This window comes from Pan troglodytes, chromosome 17 (genome assembly GCF_028858775.2).
Source record: "Pan troglodytes isolate AG18354 chromosome 17, NHGRI_mPanTro3-v2.0_pri, whole genome shotgun sequence".
NCBI lineage: Eukaryota > Metazoa > Chordata > Mammalia > Primates > Hominidae > Pan > Pan troglodytes.
The window spans coordinates 59,918,078-59,944,951 of NC_072415.2; the positions used below are offsets into that span (position 1 = coordinate 59,918,078).

A 26,874-nucleotide genomic window follows, 5' to 3' on the forward strand; every position below is an offset into this window, starting at 1 on the left:
TGCCTGGGTGTCTAACCCCCAACCCCCTACAAATCCCAGAAGGCTGAATTCTTAATGTGCTAAGGGGAATTATATAGAGCTATGCTTCCCAAACTTTGTAGGGGTATTGGAACCACCTGGAAATCTTTAAAGCTTGAAATCAACAAATTTAGAACAAATAAAGGGAACATAGTGCTGGCCACAGTGGTTGTAAACTTGTGGAGACACGAAGGCCCAAAGTCCTAAAGCCTAAAATTACAAAAGCTTACAGAATAATGAATTCAATTCATAAGGAATCTTGGAAATGAAAAATGAGCATATCTGAAGATGGTGCTAAACTTTTCAAGTTGCTACCAGGAGGGACAATCACATCCTCCCCTCTACACAGACCCCTTCCCCACCACTCCAGCCTCAAGCCGTTTCCCCTGACTTCCCTTACACTCCCCGTGAGACTGCCAAGCACCTTGTGCTGTGGTTACTTGTGTATACACTGTCTCCTCTCTGCCTGAGGTCAGTGCTTCACCAGCTGGCACACGGTAGGCAGGAATGCTTGCTAAGTAGGTGAATATACATCACCAACAGCCCTTGGAACCTGCTGCAGCTGGCTCTCCTTAGGGGTCCTAGCCTCTGTCTGGGCAAATGAGGAGGACCATGTTCTGGAAGGAGTCTCTCAGCAGGCTGCAAACTGGAGCCCTCCTCCTCCTCCTCCTCCTCCTTGCCCGGCCAGCAGCACAGGCCCCTACTCATGACCCAGTGTCACCACCCCAGCAGAGGGGCCCACTGCACTGTTTTCTTTTGCTCTCTTAAGGTAGGACTCCTAAGGTAGGACTACCCACCTCTTTCCAGTCACTAACTCTCCTAAGTGTGGCCTTGGCAACCCTGTGTTGGTGTGCCGTGAGCTAACGCAGTACCTGCACGGTGCACAGCCCTCTTTATAGGGTGATTGTTCACTGCACTACTTGGTCAATGGCCCTCCAGGGAACATAGGCCACCAAATGCATTTCCTAGGCTGCCTCCTCTACCTGGCAGAAGCTGGCCAGGTAGGTTTCTTTAACATGGTGCATTTCTTTTCATAAAGCCACCAGGTAACACACGTATATGCAACAGAAAGTGACTTGCAGACAAAGAGAGGGAGAGAGAGGGAGGGAGGGAAGATCATGTGTATGTAAGTGCTATTCAGCTGTGAGTCTGGGACCCCACTTTTCCTCTTGGGATCAAGTGAACTGGCCACCCAACCACAGATGATCTGGTTATAAAGTGAAATGACAGCCATGGCTGGACTCCTGGACTGGATGCACTATGGGCACATGAACGTGCTGCACTCTACAGGCACGTTCAGCTCCAGAAGGTGATCGGCACTGCTGAGCCCCGCCCTCCGACTGCCTTCACTCCTGTCTGGGTGACTTGGTCCATGCTTTTCTTCTCCCTCCCCCTCTGCCAGTCTCCATGATTTACATCCCCTTCATACCTCCTGTCTCAGCTCAAGCCTCATGTCCTCCCAAAAGCTTGCCCCACCATTTATTCTCTTCCTGTAATACTCATTGTTAACTCAATGCAGAATCATGCTTTTAAAAACACTATCTACTTTCTCTTCTTTATTACATACCTTGCTTCCCCTACTGACCAATCTGCAAGCTCTCATAAGACAGGGGCCCTCTTCCATTTCTCTGGCACCTGCTGGGGCTCCTTTGGTGACTGTCTGCAAAGAGGCCCCAACAACTTCTTCCACTACTCCTCCCCTCAAGAGGTAGAATCTCTCTCTCACCATATCTGGCCTAGCCATGAGACTGGTTTTGATCAATGGGCAGAAGCAACAGTTAGTTCAGGGACTGAGTCTTGAGGAGTCTCGCTGTTCCTGCTTTCATCCTCTCGGAAGCCAGCAGCCAGGTAAAGCAGCTCAGACCAGTGAAATTCAGCAAGAAGGCAGGTGACGCCCCCCAGCCAACGACAAGGCCCCAGACACAGGAGTGGGGCTGTCTGAGATCTTTCAGCTCCAGTGAAGGGGTCTTGACTGGAGACTTCTAGAATCTCTGTTCCTACTATAGGGCCAAGGGTCATGAACCTTGTCAGTTTTGCCAAAGGCAACCCCGATCCCATTTGCTTCTAGAACGTGACTTCCCAAAGCTGGGGTCCACTAGACATGGCTACCCACCAGATTCTCGTTGGTCAGCCGGGATATTTCCTGCTGAACGCCGAATTCCACCTGGGCCTCTGGGGAGAGCAGTAGCGTCTGGCAGAAGGTCTGCTGCTGTTTGTCCATCTCCTCCTTCAGGGCCTCGAGCTGAGCCTTGAGATGCTCCACCTCCTCCTCATGCTCCAGGCTCTGGGCCTGCAGCTGAGCCTCCAGCAGCCTGTGCCAGGGAGAGGACAGGTGAGCACGTGGCCCAGGCCAGGGCCCCCATCTGAGGGGACACAGGCAGAAACACAACAGGGGAGCAGCCAAGCACACAGCAGCAGCGGTTGCACATCCCCCAGAGGGATTAATGCAGCAGGAGACAGATGCCATGGGGACCACAAGGCAAGCAGGCCAAAGGGTCCTCCTCTCAGATGATGGGAAACCAAGGCCAAAGGCACTTCTGGTCCTAAGCCTTTTTCTTGACCCTTGTTCCTCATTCAGTGAGCATAGTTTAATGGTTTGGGATTGAAAGACTGTCTCCCTGTCAAAATGTCCATCAACAGAAATACATTTCTTAAAGCATCTTTTAAATAAAAACATCTACATCTGCCCCGAAGTTCACAAGAACCTCCTTCTTAAGATAAAACTCTGGCAAAACTGAGCTAATTATATTATTCACATATTTTCCCTGTGGCAGATTCTCCACAAGTTTTAGAAAGGCAAAATATTAGCCCCTTTTTTATCTTTACCATTATTACTAGCCCCATTTTATTTTATACATACAATTATTGCATATACAATTTTTACATACAAGTTTCCTCCAGCCAAAAATGAAAACTAAGATTATTTGCAAATGATCTTGGGGAAGGTGTAAGATCAGCTGGTGTCATGACAAGAAGCAGAGAGACCTAGAGATCTTGCAAAGATTGAGGAGAAGTCTTATAACATTCTGAGTCAAAAGGCCCAAGACCAAGAGGTGCCAGTTACCTGGGCAATGCTCCCATCATAATAGAAGGCAAGAGATTAATGAAGGCTCACAGGCAGCGGCTCATCTTCAGGAAGTTAGATGCTAATATGACCATGATGTTGTCCTTCTTGGACTTAGTTACTTAAACCAGCTTTCTGATTCAGTGCAGCAGGCTTCATATGGAAGAAAGCTAGGGTGCTGGGGGAGAGGTACTGTACTGTAAAGAGCTTCCAGACATGGTTACATGGAAAAAATCCACCCCAGTGTCTTCCAGGGATGCACATAACGATTATGACCAAGGTAGGCACACAGGTAGGAACTGGTTGTGCCTCTAACACAGCTGTTGGAGGCCGTGGCTGCCCTGGAGGAAGGCGCCATGTTTTTTACAGTTCTGATGGTTTGGGAGGTGAGAATTATCATAAGACAGGTGGGACCATGTCTACAAGGGAGCAAGAGAGAGAGGGAAAGTCTACACTGTTGATATAAGCAACCACATTTTATGTAGCTGAGTCAGCTCCATAGCAGCACTGGGTGTAACACCTGACTCCCAGTGGCTCCTCAACAAAGTTACATGAATGAAGAAGTGATTGAGAAAATCACTCATTCACTACAGGTGATATTACCTATTACTAAAGAAAAGTAACATGAGATTTGTGGAGGATAATTGGGTAATTAAATCAGGATTTTAAATGAAATACAGCATTTAGATAATATCCAATATTGGCTACAGTAAGCACATTAAAAGTAGTCACCAATAAGTTATACATTTAATGAGAGAGAACAGACACTCTTGGGTTCTAGGCGAGCTGCCCTGAGGATTTCTCTCCTGCCTTGTGCAGCACGTTCACTGTTCATGTCTTATTCTCCAGGTGGACTGTAGCTGACTCAGCCAGGGTCTGTTCCTACTTAAACATTAGGCTAGCCACCTCATCGTGCAGGTGAGAAAACTAAGGCCAAAAGAGCTTTGAGGCCACGACCAGTGGCAGGGCTGATTCTAGAAACCAGGACTCTTGATTCATAGGTCTGTGCTTTATTAATGCATTCAGTTGCCGATTCATGAAACCATGTCTGATCTGCTGATGGAGAGGCACGAGGAATCACCTGGCTTCACACAAGGATCCTTCCTCCAATAAAACAAACTACTTGGTGGGACAGAAATCTGATCCTATTGAATAATAACCATGATAGCAATAGAAGTAGCAGCTAATATTTATTATTCCATGGTTACGTACCAGGCATGTGCAAAGTACTTCACCTGTATTAACCTTATTCCTTATAATGCCCCGTGAGGAAGGTCCTATTCCATTCACAAGGAAACAGACCCACCATGTCACCTTGCTCACAGATTGTGGGGCCACATCTGAACCCAGAGAAACACTACCCTGTCAATCAGCTGTGTAAACTTTCTTTTTCCAAGAAGAGATGCTCTTGGTGCAACAGTACCTCTACTACATCCTCAGCAGGCCGCAAGGAGAAGCAGCATGAGGGCTTCCGGCTCCTGCTCCGCCACCACCTGGCTGAGGGAGCTGGGTCCAGCACTCATGCCACCTTGTCGAGTCCCGGTTTCCTCTCTGGAAAGCAAGCTCGATGACTACCAGTCCATCTCTTGTTGAGAGGCTCCAATAGGCAAAGCTATGACACAGCTCTTAAAAGCCACCTGCAGTCAACAGGCCTATGGTGTGACCATCACATGGTGTCCTTTTGCTGCATGCCTACCCTGTCTGGCTAAGCTGCTCACCCACTGCTGAGGGCCAGTGGGTTTCAGGCACAGACTCTGGTATCAGCTGGAACCAGGTTCAAATTCTGGATCTTCTGCTTCACCAGCAATTTCCTTAAACCCTCCGGGCTTCAGTGTCCCCACCCCACGAAGGTGCTGTGAGGCCAGATGTCAAGGCGCATGCACTGCACTTGGCTGCCATCAGCTCCAGGGAGTCCCGGAGATCAGGACCAGCACACGTACTGATGGCAGGCTCTGGGGGCACAGGTTACATTTGGAGCACAGCCAGCAGCACAGATCAGGCAGACATTTTTGGCTGATCCTGCAGTTAGGAGGGCCAATATGTAGTGTGAAAGCAGCACAGACCCAGGATTCCCCAGAGGTATGTTTCCTTCTCAGCCTTGTTCTAAAGAGCTGTGTGCCTGCCGCTGTGTGACCTCCTGCTCTTGTCTCTTTCTTCACCTATAGAACAAGTAGGCTGGACCATGTGGTTCCTGAGGTCCACTAAATGCTATCACCTTGACCCAAACAACCAGCCACCCTCAGCCATATCTGTACAGCCTGGGCACAGTGACAGATGGTCAACCACAGGGGCTACCAGCCAGACTGCATGCCAACTGTTCCCCGTGCTCTCGCACCCACTGTAGCTGAAAAACGGTTAAGCATAGACATGAGCAGGCACAACGGACAAAGCAGACACAGGAAGAAAGGAATATGTTCCACCTGGCAACTTGCTTTAGGCCTTGGTAGGCCAAGCCGAGTTCTCCATCTTCATTTAAATATCCCCAATCCTCAGTCTTGCTAGAAACAAAGGACAGAAAAACAGGGTGTCCAGTGTAGAGGGAAGAGACAGGCAGGCAGGGAGTCCTGGAAAGTGAGGAGATTCTAGCCAAGGTTTGGAAATGAAAAAAAGGCAAGGCTCAAGAAATCCCATTTTCCCTTCCTCCTCTCCTGTCACCTGCAAACAGCATCTCTCCCATAAGTCCTCCAGTTTCAGGTACTGTCTTGGAAGTGGGTTCATGTGGTCTCATGTGGGGCCTGCTAATAACCCCAGGTGGGAAAGCATGCTGCCCCAGAGACAGCAGAGGGCCAGCTTGTTCTGGTAACTCTGTAAATGGCAGCAAGGCAGCAGTGCGGGTAGTGTGGAAGCATTCACATAGCCTCACACATGGTGCTTCCCTCAATCAGATTGATTCAGACAAGCACAGGGAGAGATGCAAAAGGGGCTGGGAGGAGAGAACCCTAAGTGTGCATGGAGGAAGCTGGAGGCAGTGAGCAGGCTCATGGTGGGGAAGGCATTGTATCTGCAGAGCAGCATGGGAAGCCCCTGGGGGACGTCAGGCCCACCCAGGGTAAGGAAGGAGACTGCAGACACTACCTGCTTTTCAATGCAGATCTTTCTGAGACTCCTTAAAGGCACAAAAATATTAACTAATCTTAACTTCAGCTCTCCTTGCAGGGTCTTTCTCAAATAGCTAAAACAAGTTTTGTGATGCCCTAGATGAGAACTGAATGATGTCTCCCCTTGACCTTGGGACTGGGGTGCGTTACCACTTTTTACTCAATTTGGGAAAGCAGAACTCTTTACCCCTCTACATGCAAACTCTTTTGCTGTCTCCAAGTCACCCAGTGTCTGCCCCATGCCAGCAAGGGCAGCTCCTGGAGGCCAGGTGTGTCCAATGTTCCACCTCCACCTAGGTCCTCAACTTGCACAGCCCTGGGCACACAGAGATACTCAAGGGCCAGCAGAGTTGGGTGGAGGAGGGCAGGTAGGGGCCTGCTGCCCCCAGCAGGACTCTGCCGCACCTCCCTGCTCCTAACAGCCTCTGTTCCTGGAGTACTCCTCCTGCAGGCCAGATTCCAGCTTTCCAGGCAGGAATAATGGAGCAAGAACTGCATCCAAACAGCCCTAAATGAGGACCTGTAATCCCCTCGTCCTCATTCCCAGGGTGCAAACCATCTGTAAACCAAAAATAAAATCCTAAGGCCCCCCACCATCTGAAGGGACTTCCTCCTCAGCCAGGGCTCTTTTAATGTTTAACCTGAGAGGCTGTTTCAGGCCACGATAGGAAGTGGGGGTCGGACGTGCCTCATTATACCTCTCCATCATTAACATCAACATAGACTTTAACAAATCCCAAACTCATAACTCAGCATCATCCCGTCTCAGATGTTAGTGCCTGCGTTTTACTACGGCCTTTCATGGCTGGTGCTTTAACCCAAAGGCACAGCTCACTGGAGGACTGTAGGCACCACTGCAGTGATTCTTGGGGAGGGCCGGAAGTAGAGCACATCAGCGCTGAAAGGGAACAAGTGCAGGGATCCTGGGCTCCACCCACCTCCTTTCCCACACCAGAGAGACACTGACTCCTGCGCCAGGACCCAGGGTCTCCAGACCTTGCACTAAAGCTCCTTTCCAGCCTCCAGTCCCCCACCCTCCAGGGAGGGGCTGCTGGGGCTCTGTCTCAGAGGTTCACCTCACCTCTGTCGTCCCCATAGAGCTACAGACTGCAGAGCTCTCTAGGGTGGGGCAAGCGAAGCTGACTCACACAACAAGGAAGTTAGGATTAATGAATGCCCAGGCCACCAGCCTCACAGGGCCATACTCCCAGAATTCTTAATTCTGTAACAAGCCAGGCACTATGGACAAAGATAAAAGTAGAGAACTGTGCAGCCCAGGCAGCCCACAGTGCTCAGGAAATGAGACACACGAGTAAATTAAAAACCAGTCAACCAACTTGCTTCAGCCGTTGGTTCCCAGAGGAAAGAACCCCTGGAGGAGCTCCTCCAGCTCCACTTAGGCCATTATGGGCCAAGGCCAGGGAGGGAGCGCCACCTCCTGGTGGGAAAAGAAAAAGCCCAAACTACTTGGCTCAGGATTTTTTGTTGAAAATATAAGTGCTTGATATCAATTAATAAATCTACAAATATTTACAGAGAGACCACTGTGACACACAGAGATAAGTTAACTCACTGCAGTCAGTCTCCAGCCACAGGGGGCAGTGAGGCTCGGCATCCAGGAAACTGGCTGGAGAACCTAGCATTGGGGCAACTCCCAGCCCCACCTGTAATGAGCCCGTGGCCCGGGCTAATCACCTCCACGCCCCGGGCCTCTCTTTCTTTATGGGTAAAGTGAAAGTGCCTACTGAATTATTGCAAAGGTTTGTTCCAGATCTTTAATTACTAACCTTATTGCAAAGGTTTCTTCCAGATGTTATAAAAAGCCAGACAAGGCCTAGGATAATATTTACTTTGCCTCTGTGAAGATATTGAAAAACAGGATCTATCAACCACGGCCCCGCCACAGTTAAGAACCCGCCTTCCTGGGGAAACAGACAAGGTTCCTGCCAGCTCAGAGATGGTCAGTTTCCCGGTTCTAAAAAGCCCCCTGTGTGCTCCACAGATAGCCTAACTTCTTTAGTTCATACCCAAGCTTTCTATTCAACCTCCTAGCATATTCCCTGGGACCTCTGGGAAATGGAAGGCACACTCCAAACGCCAGGAACAACAGAGAAACATCTGAGGCCTTAGGCCTGGCCATATGAGGGTGACCAGTTTGTGGATTGATATGACCTAGCCATGAAATTACAGCAGACCCAAACTGTGCTGCCAACTCAGGACCAGCAGAACTTTGGGGAACATAAGGAAATGATCACCTCCTTGAAAAAAGCCAAGAGCTCTTAGTCAGGACTGGTTAAAGCTGGGCCCTCTGGGGAGGAGCTGGGCAGAAGCTAGCTCTTCCTGCGTTCTTTGCCATTCTGAGCAAGGCAGCCCACAGCAGCCGAGGCTCAAGGTCAAATGAGCCAACAGCTCCGAGCAAATCTTGAGACTGCACACAGTTCCTTGTCAAACACAGTCTCCGCTGTCCTGGACAGGCCCCTGGTGTGTGTATTTGGGGGGGGCGGGGTGTGAATAATAACCCCAGGTGCGCCCGACCAAGCCCAGATACCAGTATCCTGTCTTGCCGGGGAACTGCTGGATGGAGAGGAGCTGATAGGAGGTTTTCTGGGACCTCGGGAATGCACCAGTCTCACTTTGGAGTTCTACACTCTTGGTAAGGCTTGGGTAGAAGTGGACAGGAATCAAAGAAGCACTGTCAAAGAGCCAGACCAGAGTCCTGGCCACACTCCTGCCCCTACCTAACTCTGACTTTAAGTGCTCACCCCGAGGTGAGGTTGGGCTGAGGGCAGTGGCAACTTGTGCCCTCCTAAACCACTTCCCCATCCTTCTCCCATATACAGCCCTGAAAAGAAGACAAACTGCCCAGCACCCAGCTCATGTTCACAGCCCTCTTGCCCCTTCATTTTCCTATATATAAAATGGTGATAATGATGCTGGTGTCTCTTAGTTCCCAGAGGTAAAAAAGGAGAAAGCTTTGTGGAAGCAGAAGTGCCACCCGCATTCCTGCAGCTCCTCTCAGAGCAGCCCCTCAATAATAGCTTCTCTCCCCAGAGTTCAAAACAAGGGAAAAGACACAGTTATAGGGACCAAAACAAAACTCTACAAACTTATGAAGGTTAGCAAGTGATAAAAGTTCTGAACTTGAGGATCATGAATGCTTAAAGATGCTATGACTGGGAATGTGATGGAAGCCCCCAGAAATCTAAGCAAAATTCAGCATATGAGTGTAACTTCTTCTAGGGAGAGGATAGATGTCATCAAAATTCTAAATGGTCTCCCACAAATCACACATGTGTAGATATAATTTATATTTAAACAGTAGAACTCTCCATTACAGGAAAACTGTAGGAAAGGCAGAGCAGCTGTCTATCTCCAAAGCACCCCAGTTGCCAGGGTGGCCTTCATGGTAATGGGAATCCCCTTGTCATGGGCTCCACAGAATCCCAGTTGGGTCCCTGTTCCCTGCCTCTCCTCCCTCAATGCTGGGATTTGCAGCAATCATGAACACTTCCCAAAGTTAAGGCCATACTGGGAGAGAGGCAGGCCCACCATGGCCACTTCCACAGCACCTGGTGCAGCACACACTGCGGAGCTGGCTCTTCAGGCCTCCACTCCCCAGGGCAGCCGGCTCCTTTTCTGTACTTAGCTCAGTTTCACAGGCTATTAATTTCCTATTGTACACCAGGCTTGCTGGGAACAGAATTATTTTAAGATATAATAAAAGCTATTTTTATTTTATCACCATCATTATTATTTCTGTAAAGGAAGACAAATCCAGGGTATTAAGCAGCCCCTGGGAAAACCTAAACTGGGGTCTGGATCCCTGACAACTGCTGCATGAATAAAAGGGGCTGCCAATGGTGACGGCTCTGAAGATCGGGGAGATATGCACACCGCTTGTCAGACCAAGCACACGGCTGCTTCTTCCTTTCTACTTTAGTATCACCTGGGCTTTTTCTTATTCATCTCATTTCTTATCTTCAACCCAAGATAATTTAAAATGACTAAATCTTTACTCCAGTTTTAGCACTGAGAGAGTCACCTTCATTCTTTTTCTCCCTCCTTTAGGGAAAAGAATTATACCTCTCTTGAAATAAATTTAATTTCCTCCTGGAGCCTGCGACACCACCTTCAACTTCTGATTACCTACTCAGTGGCTGGAAACCGCCCCAGCCTGAGTCAGGCCTTCCGGATTCTACCTTGACTCAGGCACAGGCCACCCTCGGGCCTAAGCTGTTCCACCCCCCCGGGCCTCAGTCTCCTTCTCTGCAGAAAGAGGGACTGGATGAAAAGATCTGGGAATCAAAGTACCAGAAGTCTTCAGTGACTGTGACATTCTTGCAAAAAAACTTAAAGTTGCACTCACAGTGCCACCTAATGACATTTTTGGGAAATGTTTGCTATTTTCACCAATTTTGAACAAATACTTGATCAACATTCTATTAGTTGAGGTAAGAGAGAAAGGTAGCCAGGGAAGAGGCCAGCTCCGTGTTTTTTTGTTTGTTTGTTTGTTTTTTTGGAGACACAGTTTTGCTCTCATTGCCCAGGGTGGAGTGCAATGGCATGATCTCGGCTCATTGCAACCTCCGCCTCCTGGGTTCAAGCAATTCTCCTGCCTCAGCCTCCTGAGTAGCTGGGATTACAGGCACCTGCCACTACGCCCGGCTAATTTTTGTATTTTTAGTAGAGACAGGGTTTCACCACATTGGCCAGGCTGGTCTCAAACTCCTGACCTCAGGTGATCTGCCCATCTCAGCCTCCCAAAGTGCTTAGATTACAGGTGTGAGCCACTATGCTTGGCCAGCCAGCTCCATTTTTATAGGTGCCCACAGGGGCATGAGGAAGCAGATAATAACAACAGTATCACGGCAGTAACACTCATCATGTGAACGCCACAGGCAGGCACTGTCCTAAGTCCCTTACACAGATGATAGGAGCTCACCCCATCTTCCCCAAAGCCACAGGAAGGATGCCGCTATGGCTGTCCCCAGTTCACAGATGAGGCAACTGAGGCACCTATCGGTCATGTGACCGCTACTAAACCGTGAGGAGTGGACTCTGCAGTGCACCTTCTCAGACACTCTGCCTTGGGGGTCTGCGTTCTGTCTGCTGACAACGCTTGGCCCTGCTGCTGCCCTCAGACAATCACTCTTGCTTGCCTTAACCCTGGCTCAGCTTATTTTTGAGGGGACAGTGGTTGCTAAACTCACATCCAGGGAGATCTCATTTTGGCTAAGATGGTGGAGGTGAAATGCTTCCATTCCACCCCCAAGTGCCCAGCTTGGGTTCCATCTGTTCTGAATGACAGAGGGTGGGCCCCCACTGTGTGACACACACTGCATGCATGAGAAGGGCATTGCAGCAGGTGGCTAAGCAGCCCTCTGCTGCCAGTTAGCCACCCCCCACTCCCCAGCCAGCATCCTCTCAAGAAGAAAAGCTGTTCTCAGCCAGACCTTCCTATTCCACTCCTGTCATCCTCCCAGGGAAGCTCCTTTTTCCTAATCCTTTTCAGGGGACCTGGGCTCTAGATGCTGAGAGCGTGTTGCTCGAGCCTTGCTGAGCTAACAGTAGGGCAGGGGTTCTGAGTCAGTCTTTCTGTGTCCTCTAATAAATAATTCTCTGATGCTGAGCACATGGTCATCACCAAACAGCCTCGGCTGGGCAGGGCCCTTCTCCGCGGCCTCGTCCAGCGGCCTTACCTGTTTGTCTGGCAGACCCCGTGATAGGCCTCAATGGCATCCTCCTGGTCAACATGCTTTTCACTGTTAGGCCAACTTGATCTGGCATTAATGTTCGGCTCCTAGAAAGCCCCAGATTAAAAAATAACTCTGGTTAAACAATTGCCACAAAATGGCTTTATATACAAACAGGTATAAAAACATGCCTTTGGGAAAAGACAAAGGCCTGGAAAGAACAGAGATAACCACAATCAAACCCACGCCAGGAACATGACTCCAAAAGGTCATCTTGGAAGAGACACAGAACAACGAGGCCAGGCTGATACAGAGCTGCATGTGGGGTGGCGGGGGAAGATGGCCAGGAGGTGCCCCTGGGAGGAGAGAGCACCCAAGTCCAGAGCACAGAGGTAGACCCTGGTTCAGCTGGAATCCTCCACACTCGTCAGCACCTGCTTACCCCAGCTGTCCCGAGGCTCATGCCCAGAAGTGGCTCAGGTTTTTAGAGCCCACGGAGTGACCCACGTGGCCTCTGTCCCCACCCTCTGGCTCTAGTCTGCCCCAGAAAGTGAGAACATTAGGAAAATACAGTGAATAGGACTTGCCACCCTGGGGGACTGAGAAGGACCAATGACTCTCTCCACTTCAGAAAGCAAACAGCAAGGGGTATAAGGTGAAAAGGCCACCCTGAGGTTACCTATTAAACATCTTCATATTAACTTCAGAAGAGTCTAGAAGCTTGTAGCTGCATCCCCCAGGGAAGGTCACGCTGACAGGGCAGCAAGTCTTTTGCTCTGCCTTTTTAGAGGAGACCCCACAGCGAGAGACTCTGCTCTTTCAGGTTTTAGACCCTCGTGGGTAAAGATACATTAAAAAAACACTAATCTACCACCTAGGGTCACCCCTCAGCAGCCCCACCGCGGGCCGCCATCTTGTTACCGCGTTCCTGCCGGCGAGTCGCCGCTGGTCGGCGCTCACGATCTGGGTCCTGAGGATGAGCACCTCCTCCTTGCGCACCTCGAGCTCCTCGTGGGCCAGCTTGAGCTGGTTCAGCAGGAGGCTGTAGCTATCTGGGGAGCCGTGGCTGGAGTTATTCTGCGTGGCTTGGTCGGCCACGGCTTTCCTCAGCTCATTCAGGTCATTCTTCAGCTTTTTGTTCTCTGACTCCAGCTCTTGCCTCTGGAAGACAGCCCAAGGGCCGCTGCCATTACTCCCTGCCCTAGGGCCCTCTCCCTGTGTGGGCCTCCCCTCCTCCCCTTCTTTTGTCCACTGGGAAACTTCGCTCTTTAAACGTTGAAACACATGGAAAGTTCTGACTGCCATCAGCAAGCAGTCAAAGCTGGGGCCTGGATGTGAACTCATGACTTCAAGTCACAAGTGTGAAGCACCTGCACAATGCCTCCAGAGCGGCAGTCTCCGAAGTGATTCAACAGTGTTAGTGTTGCTAAACATGTTTGGCTGTGAAACTCCTCCTTGTGGAAATGCTGGGCTCACAATTTTAAATGACATATAGTAAACATAAGAATTCCTACAATCTAAATATGTTCACACGCTTTGTGACTTTCCAAGAAAAGATATAAGAATGCAGGATTTCCTAAATTTATTTGCCCAGAGAACCCCTTGTTCCCTATTTTTCAGGAAGCATCATTTTTGTCCCGGACTAATTAGACTTGGAAGATATACCAGGGACACAGTTTTGTTGTTTTGGTCATATAGAAAGCCACCAACTGTCACTGTCAGTAGAGGAAAAATACCTACATACAGAATTGAATGTGCTATAGGAACTCAACTTTGGAACATACTTCATATTTTCTGGATAGTACATTTAACTTTGTGTTTGAGATGAAGTCTGATGATCACACACAAACTGCCGGCAGGACCCTGGGATACATGAGATTCAAAATTTCCCAAAGGAAACCCAAAGATGTGGATGAGTGTGCATTGGCTGCATGTTTGTTACAGAGCCATAGCATGATGGAACCAGGAGACCGCTGGGGAGAATGAATCTCTTGATTTGCTGAGTGAGGAAGCTGAGCCCAGGGAGGGGAAGGCTCACAGCAAGTTTAGAGACTGACCCAGGACAGAGGGCCAGGGCTCCTGACTCCTGGTCCAGGGCGCCCCTGTGACTCCACCATATATGTGGTGATTTCCAGAAGATTTAGAACCATGCATAGAGATAGTAACTCTGCAGACATGATGAGGGCCCCAAAATAAGGTGATTAATAATGATCATTGATGAGTCACCAAGCCTATGGTGAGTCTATTTACTAAGTTCAGGAGTTAAGGATCCCCCTCAGTGCCTGGGTGATCTTCTGGCAGCCAAGGCCATCCTCAGGAGAGCCAGCGTCACATGCTAGAGGAGCACTGGGTGTGGAGGCAGCCCTGGGTCCCCTCCTGGCTCAAGGTGCACACTGCACAATCCTGGAACCTTAGCCTCCTCAGGTGTGGCTTAAGGGAGTGAGAACAGCTGGTGGCTAAGGTTTCCTCCAGCTGTGACAGGCCAGAACTGAGCTCGGTGACAGCTGTTGGCTGGGTGCCTGTGCTGACAGCCACGCCAGGCCCTACTCAGCTGTGAGATTGTGCCTCAAGACAGAGCCAGGTTGGTTGAAAGCTCTGGCTGTTTTTCAAGGATTTCTACCCAGGGCACATCTGTGACATTTCTATTTATCCCATTCTCTAACCATTCCTGGACACCATCTCCCCTAACCATACCCCACTGGTCCCCCACACATAACCTCTCCTCTCCACTCCCCTCTCCTCCCCCACAGGTTCACTACCATTCCCTCATCATCCTTTCTGGTCAACAGTGCCAAAAGAATATGCATGCTTTATTGTGGTAAAAAATATAAAACACAAAATTAGCCATCTAACCTATTTTTATTTTTATTTTTTGAGATGTAGTTTCGCTCTGTCGCCCAGGCTGGAGTGCACTGGCGTGATCTCGGCTCACTGCAAGCTCCGCCTCCCAGGTTCACGCCATTCTCCTGCTTCAGCCTCCCGAGTAGCTGGGACTACAGGCGCCCACCACCATGCCTGGCTAATTTTTTTTTTTTTTTTTTTTCTAGTAGAGATGGGGTTTCACCACGTTAGTCAGGATGGTCTCGATCTCCTGACCTCGTGATCCACCCACCTTGGCCTCCCAAAGTGCTGGGATTACAGGCATGAGCCACCACGCCCGACCCCATCTTACCTATTTTTACGTGCACAGTTCAGTGACATTAAGTCCATTTATGTTGTGCAACCATCCCCACCATCCATCTCCAGAACTTTTTCACCTTTTCCAGCTGAAACTCTGTCCCCATGAAACACTAACTCCCCATCCCCGCTCCTCATCTGCTGCAACCATCATTCTACTTTCTGTCTCTGAGTTTGAACCTTCTAGGTACCTCATATAAATGGAAACAGACGAATTTGTGTGAAAGACATATTTTTGATGCACCCAAAGGCTATGCCATTCCAGTTGGAGAATAAGGGAGTCCCACTCCCCGGCCCTGCCTCCCACCAATCTTCATCATCTGCCTTCTTCAGGCCAGGCACTGTGCTAGGTGCTGCAGGCACAACACCTGCTTAGAACCTATCAATTACACTAAAGTACAGATCACGGCACTGCAGCCTGGAACACACTATGACATGAGTGAATCCAGAGTGACTGGGGAACACAGAAGAATGCCATCCACTGACTCAGAGGGGTAGGGCCAGAGGGTAAGGGGAGGGAACAGGTCTGACAGCTACAGGACAGGAGCAGCTAGCTATGTGAAAAAGGCAGACAAGAGGCCTCCAGGTACAAAGGCCTCAGAGAAGAACAAGCAGGACTTGCCAGGGAAATGCTGTCATGCAGAAGACAGAGCAGAGGGGGTGGGGGTCAAGAGATTCCAAAATCCAGGGAAGGGAGCTGGATCCAGGAAAAAGCAGTGAGCTGGTCATCGCAGAGCTTCAGAAGGGTTTCCCTGGTTTGCATGGGGAGATGGGCCACCTGGCTGAAATACAACGTGGCATGGCCCATGGGAGGGAGCAGAGGGAGATGTGAATGAGATACAGAGATTTAGGAGGTGGAACTGTCAAGACCTGGAGACTGCTTGGATGTGGGAAGTGAGTGGGAAGAAAGTCTAGATGCTTGGGTGACGTATGTCATCTATTGAGACAAGATGGGGTTTCAGGGTTCAGATGTGTGCAGCTGTAGTCCCCACAGCGCAGTGAGCAGTTGGAATTGTGGGCTAGAGATGGATCAGTATGTTGGTGAGGACTGAAGTATTGGGAGGATGTGTGGGTGGGTGGGGGTGAAACTGCCCCGGGAGAGTGTGCTGAGGCTGGGCCCTGCACACCGCATGCTTCCGATTTCCTGTCCCTGGGTAGCCCTAGGTTAGCTGGACATTGGACTGGGCAGGAAACCTTTCTGTAGAGAGTTTGGGTGTCTATTTCTTAAACGTCAGCCCATCCCTGGAAAGCACCCTATGAGGATGACCACTACAAAGTAGATATTTCACACGGGATGAGCGTTACCACTGGAGGCAGCACAATTTTGAATAAGGGTTCATTGAAATTCTATATATAGTCAACACTATACAACCATTCTATAACTCTGTAAGATTTTAAACCAGTAAAACTGATCCGTGTTCCATAAAACAAGCTAAAGTTGTGAAAATGGCTCTCACAAATCTAGCCACAGTAAACAGTAATGGATACAGTTTGTTTTAAAATTATGAGGAATTTTAATAAAATGGACAGTCCAGTTCTCTCTCAAAAAAAGCCTAGTTTCATCACAGGATTATTTATAAAAGTAAAACATGAGAATATATTCATCAATTAGAGAATGGATAATTGTGATAATCATGTCATAAAATTTTAATCAACCATGGAAATCATGTTTACAAAGACATGTAGAAAAATGCTCATTATAGTGAGAAAAAAAGCAGAATAAAAAATTATATATATAACAACTATATAAATATGCATATAAAAAGCATTAGAAATAAATATCCAAATAATATCAGAGACTGCCTTTAAGTGGCAGGAATATGGATTTTTTAAAAATTCTCTAGATTGTCTTGTATTTTAAAATTTTTCTAAGATGAACAGAATTACTTTAATAAATTTACAAATAAAATGAAAAATGTCTATAAAAAGGACACATTAAGGAGAAAAAAAAAACACTTGAAGGATCTTCTCAACTGAGTCTTTTCTGATGCACATTCAACATTGGATAAGCCAATGGCTGGATAGTCAGTTGAGGTGAAAAGTGTTTAAGTGCCAAGCTGGACTCTTAGTTCTCTATCATTCTTGCACAAACTCTGAGTCAGTGGGTACCATCTCCTGATTTGAATCCAGCTCTGGCTGATAGCAGGTCGATAAAGAAAAACCAACACTGCTGCTGGCCGTAAGCAGGGTCTGTCTGCCCAGCCAGCTTCCAGGTCAGCACAGTCATGGCTCCTTTTGGCTACCAGGCCTGTTTCAGGCACCAGGGAATGGTGAGCTTCCCCTAGAGCCACCCTTCCTGCCCTCACCATCCCTACCACTCATTCTCCTCTGCTTTTGCACACTGGCCGGGGCTAACAGTCACTGCAGGGAGACCCATCTTCCATCCACCCTACTCAGCCTCCGGAGACAATGCTCTGCAGGAGTGACTGGCCCTGAGAACCCTTCTACATGACCTTATCCCAAATGGGGGCACCTAAGCCTTGTGCAGGGTACGTAGTCAATGTGCTTCTGCCGAGAGCTGCAGTTACTTTTTGCATTCCAGAAGGATCAGCAGAAATTTCTAAAATTCTGGTAAAAGGGTTTAAGCAAAAAATCACTACTTGTCAAGGGGTCTTCCTAGAGTAGCCTCATCTTGTGCATGTACCTGTGGGCAGCTTTTTCAAATCCAACTGGATAAGGATCAGGTTGCAAGAGGCAGCTGAGTGGCCAGGTGTATCGACTCATCATCTTAGTGCTTTGACTTACCTGCTCAGGTAGAGTCTATAATTTTGGAGGGCACAGTACACTTCCCATCCCTTTGCACACTTCAGAGCATTCAGGAGGGATGTGCACAGCGGGAGCTCACTAAATATAAGCTGACCGTGTTCTGCCTAAAAGCCCAATTTCCATTATTATAAAAAATACTAGTAAGTGGTAATAAAGTCCCCTGAACGTCTGGGCTGGCCCTGGTTGAGAAGCACCCAAGCCAGCCTCTTCAACATGAGTGCTTCCTTACATGGGTAATTTTAACCCCAGGGGTCCCCGGGACCAGCCTCTGTGACAAGGCCCACAAGTAAAATCATTTCATCAGAGACAATGCTGGGAAAACCAGGTCTCACACCCTCAGAATCCTGGCCTAAGTCAACAGCAGCAGAGTGGAGCAGCTATTTAGACTTATGGCAGTTTAAGACAAATATTTATTGTGCCAGGCCCCATGCTTGGCAGTGGAGATGAGGCCTGTAAAATCAAGAAGGGGCATCTTCCTCAAGGACAGCTAAACGGGAGGAGGAGTTTTTGCGCTGATTTTAATGCAGGAGTCCAGGAGGCAGTTTCATGGGTAGGGTAGTACAGTGGTTCTCAGACTTGAGTGGGCAACAGAATCCCTTGCAGGGCTTGTTAAAACACAGATGGCTGGGCCCTATCCCAAGCTTCTGATTCAGCAGGTCTGGGGGGTAGGGTACCTGAGAATCTACATTTCCAGCAAGCTCAGTGATCCTGATGCCATCAGTCCCACATCTACTCCTGGGGAGCTACTGGGCCCCTCTCATTAGTTCTAAAAGGATGGGTGGGATTGATGCCCTGAAAGTGCTACCTATAATAGTTCACATGCTCATTTTCATCCCCAGGCACTAGCCTCCCTTGGGAAAGGCGGGTGAAGGCCAGCATGCAGAAGTCCCCTTGCTGCAGGCATTTATCCCACTGAAAGACTCCCAGGCTCCTTGGAGGGTTTTGAATCTTTAGAATATCACATGAGGAAAGTAAGTCTAATCAATAACTCCAGAAGGAGATCTCTATGACACACCCTCCTATGCCATCTGTGTGGCCCTGGTTGTTTAAAAAGTCAAATGGTGCTGGGAAACCAGACATCCACAGCTAAAGAATTAAGTTGGGCCCTTACCTCACATCTTCAACAAAGATTAACTCAAAGTGGATCAAAGGCCTAAATGTAAGACCTAAAATTGTAAAACTCTCAGAAGAAAACATAGGGCAAAAGCCTTATGACATCAGATTTGATGATTTCTTAAACATGACACAAAAGGCACAGGCAACAATATAGACACATTGGACTTCATGAAAATTTAAACATTTTGTACATCAAAAGACACTATCAGAGTAAAAAGATGACCCACAGAATGGGAGAAACTATTTGCCAATCATGTATCTGATAAGGGATTAATATCTAGAATATGTAGAGAACTCCTAAAACTCAACACAAAACCCCAAACAGCATAATTCAGAAATGGTCAGAAGACTGAAAAGACATTCTTCAAAGACTACATAGAAATGGCCAATCAACACATGAGAAGATGCTCAGTATTACTATCAGGAAAATGCAAGTCAAAACTACAATGAGATATCACCTTACACCTATCAGAATAGCTACTATCAAAAAAAATAAATAAATAAATAAAAGAAAAGAAAATACTAAGTGTTGGCAAGGATGTGGAGAAACTGGAACCCTTGTGCACTGCTGGTGGGAATGTAAAATGGTGCAGCTGCTATGGAAAACAGTACAGCAGTTCCTCCAAAAATTAATAATAGGATGGCCACATGATCCAGCAACTCCACTTCGGGGTATATACCTAAAAGAACTGAAAGGAGGGTCTCAAAGAGATACTTGTATATCCATGTTCAGTACAGCATTATTCACAATAGCCAAAACAGAGAAGCAACCTAGATGTCTAACAAATGGATAAGCAAAGTGTGATCCCTATACACACAATGGGACACAGTCTTAAAAGAAGATGGACACATACTACAATAGAGATCAACCATCAGGACACAAATGTTAAGTGAAATAAGCCAATTACAAAAGACAAATACTATACGATTCTACTTATGTGAGGAACCTAGAATTGTCTAATGCAGAGAGACAGAAAGTACAATTCTGGTTGCCAGAGGTTGGGGGAGGAGGAACTGGGAAGTTGTTAATGGGTACGAGCTTCAGTTTTAAAAGATGAAAAGAGTTATGGAGATAAGTGCTGGTGAGATGCTAGCATAACATTATGAGCGTATTTAATACCATTGAACTATACACTTAAAAAGGGTTAATTATGATGGTAAATTTTTTGTGTATTTTACCACACTTTAAAAAATTAGAAATAAGCCACGGGAATGATTCAAGACTGTTCTCCTGGGCAATGTAGCTGTTACCAGAGTTATTTATTTTTTGACAAGTTATTTATTTTTTGACAAGTCAAGTGCAGCAGTAAGACAGGGGAAGGAATAGAACAAGGAGTTCGATCTGTAACAGACTGTGAACAGTCCACTGAAATAACTCACTACCTTAAGACCAACCAGCCAGAGTTATTTGTAGTCCTGTACGTGACTGGCAGATAGGCTAAATTCCCACATTACCACGTCTTTGAGGATGAGAATGGGGTGGGTCTGTTCTGAAGCCCCTTTTCTGTGCATTCCTCCCTGCCATGGGACCCACTCACCTCCCACTGTTCTACCGCCCTGTCTCCGTGCATGCCAGCAGAGGACACACTGGCAGATCCCTCTGCCCTATGTCTGCCCATGCAAGCCTTGATTTTTTTCCTAAGTGATTTTTAGTGGCCATATTTTAACTGAAATTATATTGGGTAGGTTATGTATTTATTATCATTCCTATAGTAGATACAAATTTTTCTTCATTCCAAAGGTTAAGAAACTACAGCATGGAAAAGGGAAGCTACCTGCTTACTGCTCTCCTTGTTAGCAGACTGGGGCTCAGGCCCTGATTTCCTGATGCCCAGATTTGTCATCTGCCCTCTGCCGGGGGAGCGTCCCAGGAAGCCTGTCCCCCAAGAATCTTACCTTCAGACTATTGTAGGCCAGATCTGCATCCGGGTCCAAATCTATGTCAGTCTGTGGTGGTTCCGCCTGCATGGATAGAGACACAAAGATAAGTGCAGACCTCGAGCAAGATATTCCACAGAGGTGTTTCCAACTGTGGTCAAACTTGCTCATCCTGCCTGTGCGTGAATACCCAACACCCCCACCCTCCACAAGTCCACTTCCTTCCCACCTTCAAAGTGCAGCTCAACACTCCAGCCTACCATGAAGTGTTCTATCAACACCTCCCTCCTGTCCCCACCCCCACTTTCACTCACATGGTCCCCACAGGCACTTATAGGTTGAATATGTATAGCACTGTGTTATGGCTTGAATTTTGCCCCCCAAAAGATATTCTGAAGTCCTCACCCCTAGAAACTGTGAATGTGACCTTATTTGCAAATAGGGTCTTTGCAGATGTAATCAAGTTAAGCTGGGGTCATTTGGGTGGACACTAATCCAGTCGGAAGACGACACAGGGAAGATGACCATGTGAAGATGGAGGCAGAGGCTGAAGCCATGCAGCTGCCAGGCAGGGAACACCAGGATGGCCAGAAACATGGGAAGTTGAGAGAAAGGCATGAAGCAAATTCTCCCTTAAAGCCTTCAAGAGAACACGGGCTGTCAACACCTTGATTTCTGACTTCTGGCCTCCAGAACTCTGAGAGAATGAATTTTTGTTGTTTTGTCATCCAGTTTGTGGTGTTTTGTTTCAGCAGCCCCAGGAAGCTAACACACACTGTAAAATTATGTCTCTAGTAACAAGGCTAACAAGTTACGTTCCAATGTATGAGGGAGGAAAGCTCCCCAGTGTGTTGTTTCCCAACTAAACTCTAAGCACATTGCAGAGAGCTGCTTCCTCCATGACACTACCGCAGGTAGTAGAGATGGCCCACAACACTCTGTAATGCTGTCTGACATCAGAACTCCAAAGCTAATGCTTGTCTATGGCAATTTCTGGAATAACAACTCACTAGGATTCAGCCGAGCAAATAATTCTTCAGTTATTTAGCTGCTATTAGACTTAAATTGCCAATGAGAAGGGGTAGAAACAGCTCCATAAATGGTTAACTACTTGGAGTAATTTCAAGTAGTGGGTGTTAGTCCCTGAATAAGATGGATTTTTGGAGGTAAAAATGGACAGATCACTTAATGAGATTACCTACGTGCTAGCTAGCAGTGTTAAGTCCTCCCGCTGTGGATGCACTAGCGTGCCTCAGGCTTGGAGACAGGAAAAGGATCTGAGCATCTCCTGTACTCCTCCCAGTTGAAGGATGCCTACAGTTACTGCACTGTTTCCAGCCCTGCAACCTGGGGTTAAAACCCCTCCAAGGTACCAGTGTCTGTTTTGCCTCCACCACCACCAGTGGTACAGGAGGCTGTGGCTGTCCAGGGTCTGCATTCAACCTGCTGCTCCGGTGAGAGTTCTGTACTTGTGTTCTACGTAGCATGGATTTGCCATGTGTCCGTGGATGATATTGAGTACATTACATTCTCAGAAAATGGAGATCACCTACTCAGACTCAAGGGGCTCTATTAAGATGGGCTGGCAGTCACGTTTGTAAGTGGGAAGCCCATAGGAATCACCCTATTGGCCAAGGTGACTTTGCCAGGCTTGAGAAAGGGAGGTGGCTGGGTGGGAGGTCAAATGCACTGACTGTAGACTGTCATAGAGGCCCCACCCTCACAGCGCCTCAGTCACTCCCATACTGATGGTACATCCCACGGGCTTCCCTGGCATTCCTCACTCAGTGCATGGCCTCTCTCTGCAGCCGAGACCTGAGCCATCTCTCTCCAGAATGAAGACCCAGGTAGTTCAGGATCCCTCTTTGGACCAACAGCGAATCCAAGAACTTGACCTCCAAAAGCTCCATTTCAGGGTGCTGTAGAGGGATCCCGTACCCTCTCCCAACCCACTCCTGCCTTTCCTTCCTTAAACTGTCAGAAACAAGGCCATTCTCCCTAAAGAGGGATCCTTAATATGTATGACAGAGCTATAGCCCAAGCCTAGAGTTCTAACTATTGTTCAGTGGTTATTTTGGAGGAAAAAGATACCCTTTTTTATTTGGTATCCAGAGAAGTTCTAAAGCCAAGATTCCAAAATTAGTTGGCATGTCTGCAATGGGGAGCCCGGAGAATGAATCTTTAGGTACAGCTGGATAGGCCAAGAACTTGTACATCAGGCACCGTCTGATGTCATCTGTGTAGCTTTTCATAGATTTGATTTGCACTTGCCTGTCAGGGCAGCTTTCCTTCTAATTCAATGAGTCATTTAGAAACCTAATCTTTTCACTTTCCATTCTGAATCAAGTCCACCTGAGAGATTTAAACCCATCGGCAAGATTTACCTCCCCACTTACTGCACAGGGGGAAAAAAACCAAGAATTTGCCAGCAATATAGATCAGAATCTGTATCACAATTGATTGCAAAGGGAATACAGGTGTTGCAAAAAATGACTGGACACAGTAGTGAGGGAAGGGGTAGGGATTGAGAACATGGGGTAGGTGTCAAACTCCACAATTAATAATTCAGGCCTGAGAACATACCAAAGGCCTTTTTCAAACCCACTATGAGGTCAGCTGATGATATAACCCATGGCAGAATTGGCCTTGTACCCTTTAGAAGTGGTCCTTCTATCTCCAAAGAAATAAATGGTTCTTTCCTCCTTAGCACTGCTATAGTAAATGGATTCTCTACTCCTATGGCACCAACCTGTTTGCACTCAACTTGCATTTATTTAAGTGCTACCAATGTTATTTTTTACTTTTCACCTGTGTTATGTCCGGTTCTCCCAGACGTAACATCTAAATTCCTCATAACATTTAAATTCTTCAATGGCTGGGAATTTCTCTTATATTGTTATCTGCTGTCCTTTAATGAACATTTTGTGTACCTACTACGTGCCTGGCACTGGCATAGTTCTGAATGCAGCATGGGTGCCCAGTAGTTCCTTGAGATGGAATGATTACTTTTGGGGCTACTAAGATTTCAAACAATATCCTTTCTAGACCCAAGAGGCTGCTGATAATCTGGACTGAGGCAAGGGTGCAGCCATGAGAGAGGAAAGTGAGTGACACACACTCGGTCTGCCTCTGACCCAAAAAGGCTGAACCCAAGCCCATGCAAGATCCCAGGTATGAAAGGGTGATAGGTCATCTCTGTGAACATTTGACTTCTGCTGTATTTACACTCTTATTACACACCCTGGTCCTCCTGGCAGGGAGCTCCCCTCTTTGCAAGTAGGTGATGATGCCACAGACTTCCCCCTAGCTTCACCAATGGAAACCCGGGGCATGAGGGAGCTTACTCCTGTTCAGCTGGGCGGTGTAGGGGCACTCAGAGAAGACTCAGCATGACTCCAATGCACTAAGTAGGAGCCCTCTGAGACTTAGCAGGAGCACAATCCCATGTGGTCACACATGCCACATGAGCCCTGGACACATGAGCTAGATTGTTCTCTCATCCAAGCACCATAAGAGCACTGCAGCCCCTTCACGTACCTGGACTTTCTTGCTGTCCTGCTGTTCTCTCTTCTCCAGCTGCACTTGCAGCTTTTTCCTCTCCTGCTCCAGCTCCCGTACTCTCTTCTGCAGCTTCAGGAAGACCGTCATGTCCATGGCTGCCTTCTCCAGGCCAATTTCCTTCAAAGGAAGACAGGCACAGAAAAAAGGTTTTCCTAAATACATGCCTTAGGGAACACACAGCATTTCACTGTCTCCCTCTCTATCGGCCATCTGTCTCCTCTCTCCTCCCAAACATCAATTTGCATCTCAAATACAAAGCCAATGACAACCAACTAACATTTCTCATATCACAGTTGGTGCTCCAGGCTCATTTTATGTCCAGATAACATCTGAGTCTCAGCCATTTATATTCCTCCCGTGTGAGCCACTTAAAATGACCAACCATATATTCCAAGAACAAATGGATAAAAACACAGGCACTTTATTTGGAAGTTAAAAGAGCTCACTTCTGGAAAATGGTCTCACACCAGAGAAACTATAGAACTTGGGACACAGCACTTCCTGATGAAGAATCAATGTGGTTACCAATCACTGCAATGTGCTGTCAGCCATCACTTGATTGCATCTTGAAATGGAATCAATGCTTGCTCTGCCCCGGAACCTATTTATCCAACAGATCTTAAAGCATCTATTTCCCAGATTTTGTTCCTTTTGGATTCATGCCTGAGTTTGCCCTCCAGGACTCCAATGCGTGGGGATAGGGGTGTACAAACATGTGTATCTGCCTGTGAATGGGTAATGTGTATGAGCACATCCATGTGGATTTTTAAGCACATGTATGTACATGTGAGACAATATAATTTGGTTCCACCAGGATTTAATAAGCACTGGTTCCACCAAGGCTTCATGTTTAACCAGCACTGGACCAGTCTTGGCTTCCTTAAAGAACATAAAACCAGTGATGACAATGCTTATGTCTACATGTAGATAGTCACACATACAAACACCAGGGTGATAAGCCTGGAGTTGAGGCTGACTGAAACCTCCAGGGGCCTAGACTTAAAAGACCGCAATGCAAAGCCAAGCATCTCAAGCCAGCAGTTATGCAAGGCTTACTAAGTGCGTCTGGCAGGCAGCAAGCCATGCAGAACCGCACAACAGAGAGGAGACCTTCAGTCCTGGGGACCTCCTTCTCTCCCTCCGCCCTCTGCTCCAGCATTCTCTATTGCTGATGGTCTCTTATTTTTCTTTATAGCACTTAGCAGGACCTGCAATCATATCACATGTTTCTTCCCTAACTGCTCACTGACTAGCTCTCTGTCAGATGAGGGCAAGGACTTCTCTGGATCAGTCACCACTGTTTCTCTAGCACTGACCAGCAGATCCTGCACAAAGAACTGCTCCAAACCCATTTGTTTTTATTCTGTCTCTCCTCCATGTTATTTCCACATACTTTACAAGGTTGTGTGTGTGTGTGTGTGTATGTGTGTGTGCATACGCACACGTGCACATGTGCCTGTGATTTTCTTTTCAAATGCCAGAGGAAAAATTGTATCTTTTGTACCTTTGACAAAATTATACACAGACCACATAGTCCACTGTGTGGTATATTTAGTGACTGACTAAGAGGCTATTACCAACAAAGATACAGTCACCCAGCATACTTTCATTCCAAATATTTTTTGTTGTTCTGAGTTTTATCCAGCTTCTAAGCGAGGGGGCAATTTTCTTGTTTATTTATTGATATTACTATATGCACTATGATATTAAGTGGGGATAAGTTGTATCTATTTTAATGACTTAGCTGTTCCTTCTTAAACCACCGATTTCACCTCTCTGCATCAGTTTCTTGGTTTTTCAAGAGGAATCAGAGATCCACCTTCTTCTTTCCTTTCTGGATAGGGCGTAAGGTGAACAATAATGTATTGCTTTACACGGTAAGTGTTAACTCCAGAGAACTGTCTCTAAATCCACTGTAGTCCAAGGGATCCTGCTCTTGAGAATTAGCCCCTGGGCACTCTGGTCACCATCAGCAGAAGAGTAAATTTCTCTTGGACAGTTCCACGCAGAAAAAAACACACACTCCCTCTGGAGGAGGACAGTACCCAAGAGCCTGCATCACTCACCTCCACCTGCTGGAGGGCATCCTCAGTGTCTCCGATCTCAGATGTGGAGATGGAGGGGTAATTGGAGTCAGATTCTAAGCTACTTTGGTTTGATGGGTTCCGCCTATGACCTGGAGTTTGCTGTTCAACAAGAAAAATGTGATAGCTCATTAGGAACTAATGTCCATGAGAATTTACCTCTCATGGTGGCAGGCCCTAGAGTTATCCTTCTGCCTAATTTGTCAACAAGAATAGGTATCATTGCTTCTTGGAATGATGGCTAAATAGAGCTAGCCCTATGAAATATTTCACCTACAGTTCTTACTGTAGGCATCCACTTTTCATCTCTTAATGAAATGCAAATTCCTAACACTTGGGTCAATTTCTCCGAGAAGTCCTGGAAAAACCTTTCCCTCCCAGTCTTGCTTTTGAAATGCAGAAAGGCAGTCACATTACCC

General features: G+C 47.4%; 1 protein-coding gene across 4 annotated transcripts in view; it reads right to left on the minus strand.

Annotated features, from left to right (window-relative positions):
- The window catches only part of MYO5B (myosin VB), a 371,041-nt gene that overhangs the window by 25,075 nt on the left and 319,092 nt on the right, over positions 1 to 26,874 (minus strand). For 3 of the 4 annotated variants that reach the window (XM_003953284.6, XM_016933688.4, XM_016933689.4), the window contains 7 exons: positions 26,438 to 26,557; positions 24,348 to 24,488; positions 20,829 to 20,894; positions 12,795 to 13,034; positions 11,880 to 11,980; positions 5,503 to 5,580; positions 2,132 to 2,330 (listed from right to left, as the gene is read on the minus strand). In XM_003953284.6, the coding sequence (XP_003953333.4) occupies positions 2,132 to 2,330; positions 5,503 to 5,580; positions 11,880 to 11,980; positions 12,795 to 13,034; positions 20,829 to 20,894; positions 24,348 to 24,488; positions 26,438 to 26,557 (945 nt within the window). The remainder of the gene's footprint in view (positions 1 to 2,131; positions 2,331 to 5,502; positions 5,581 to 11,879; positions 11,981 to 12,794; positions 13,035 to 20,828; positions 20,895 to 24,347; positions 24,489 to 26,437; positions 26,558 to 26,874) is intronic. The other variant, XM_054671932.2, reaches the window with a different exon arrangement.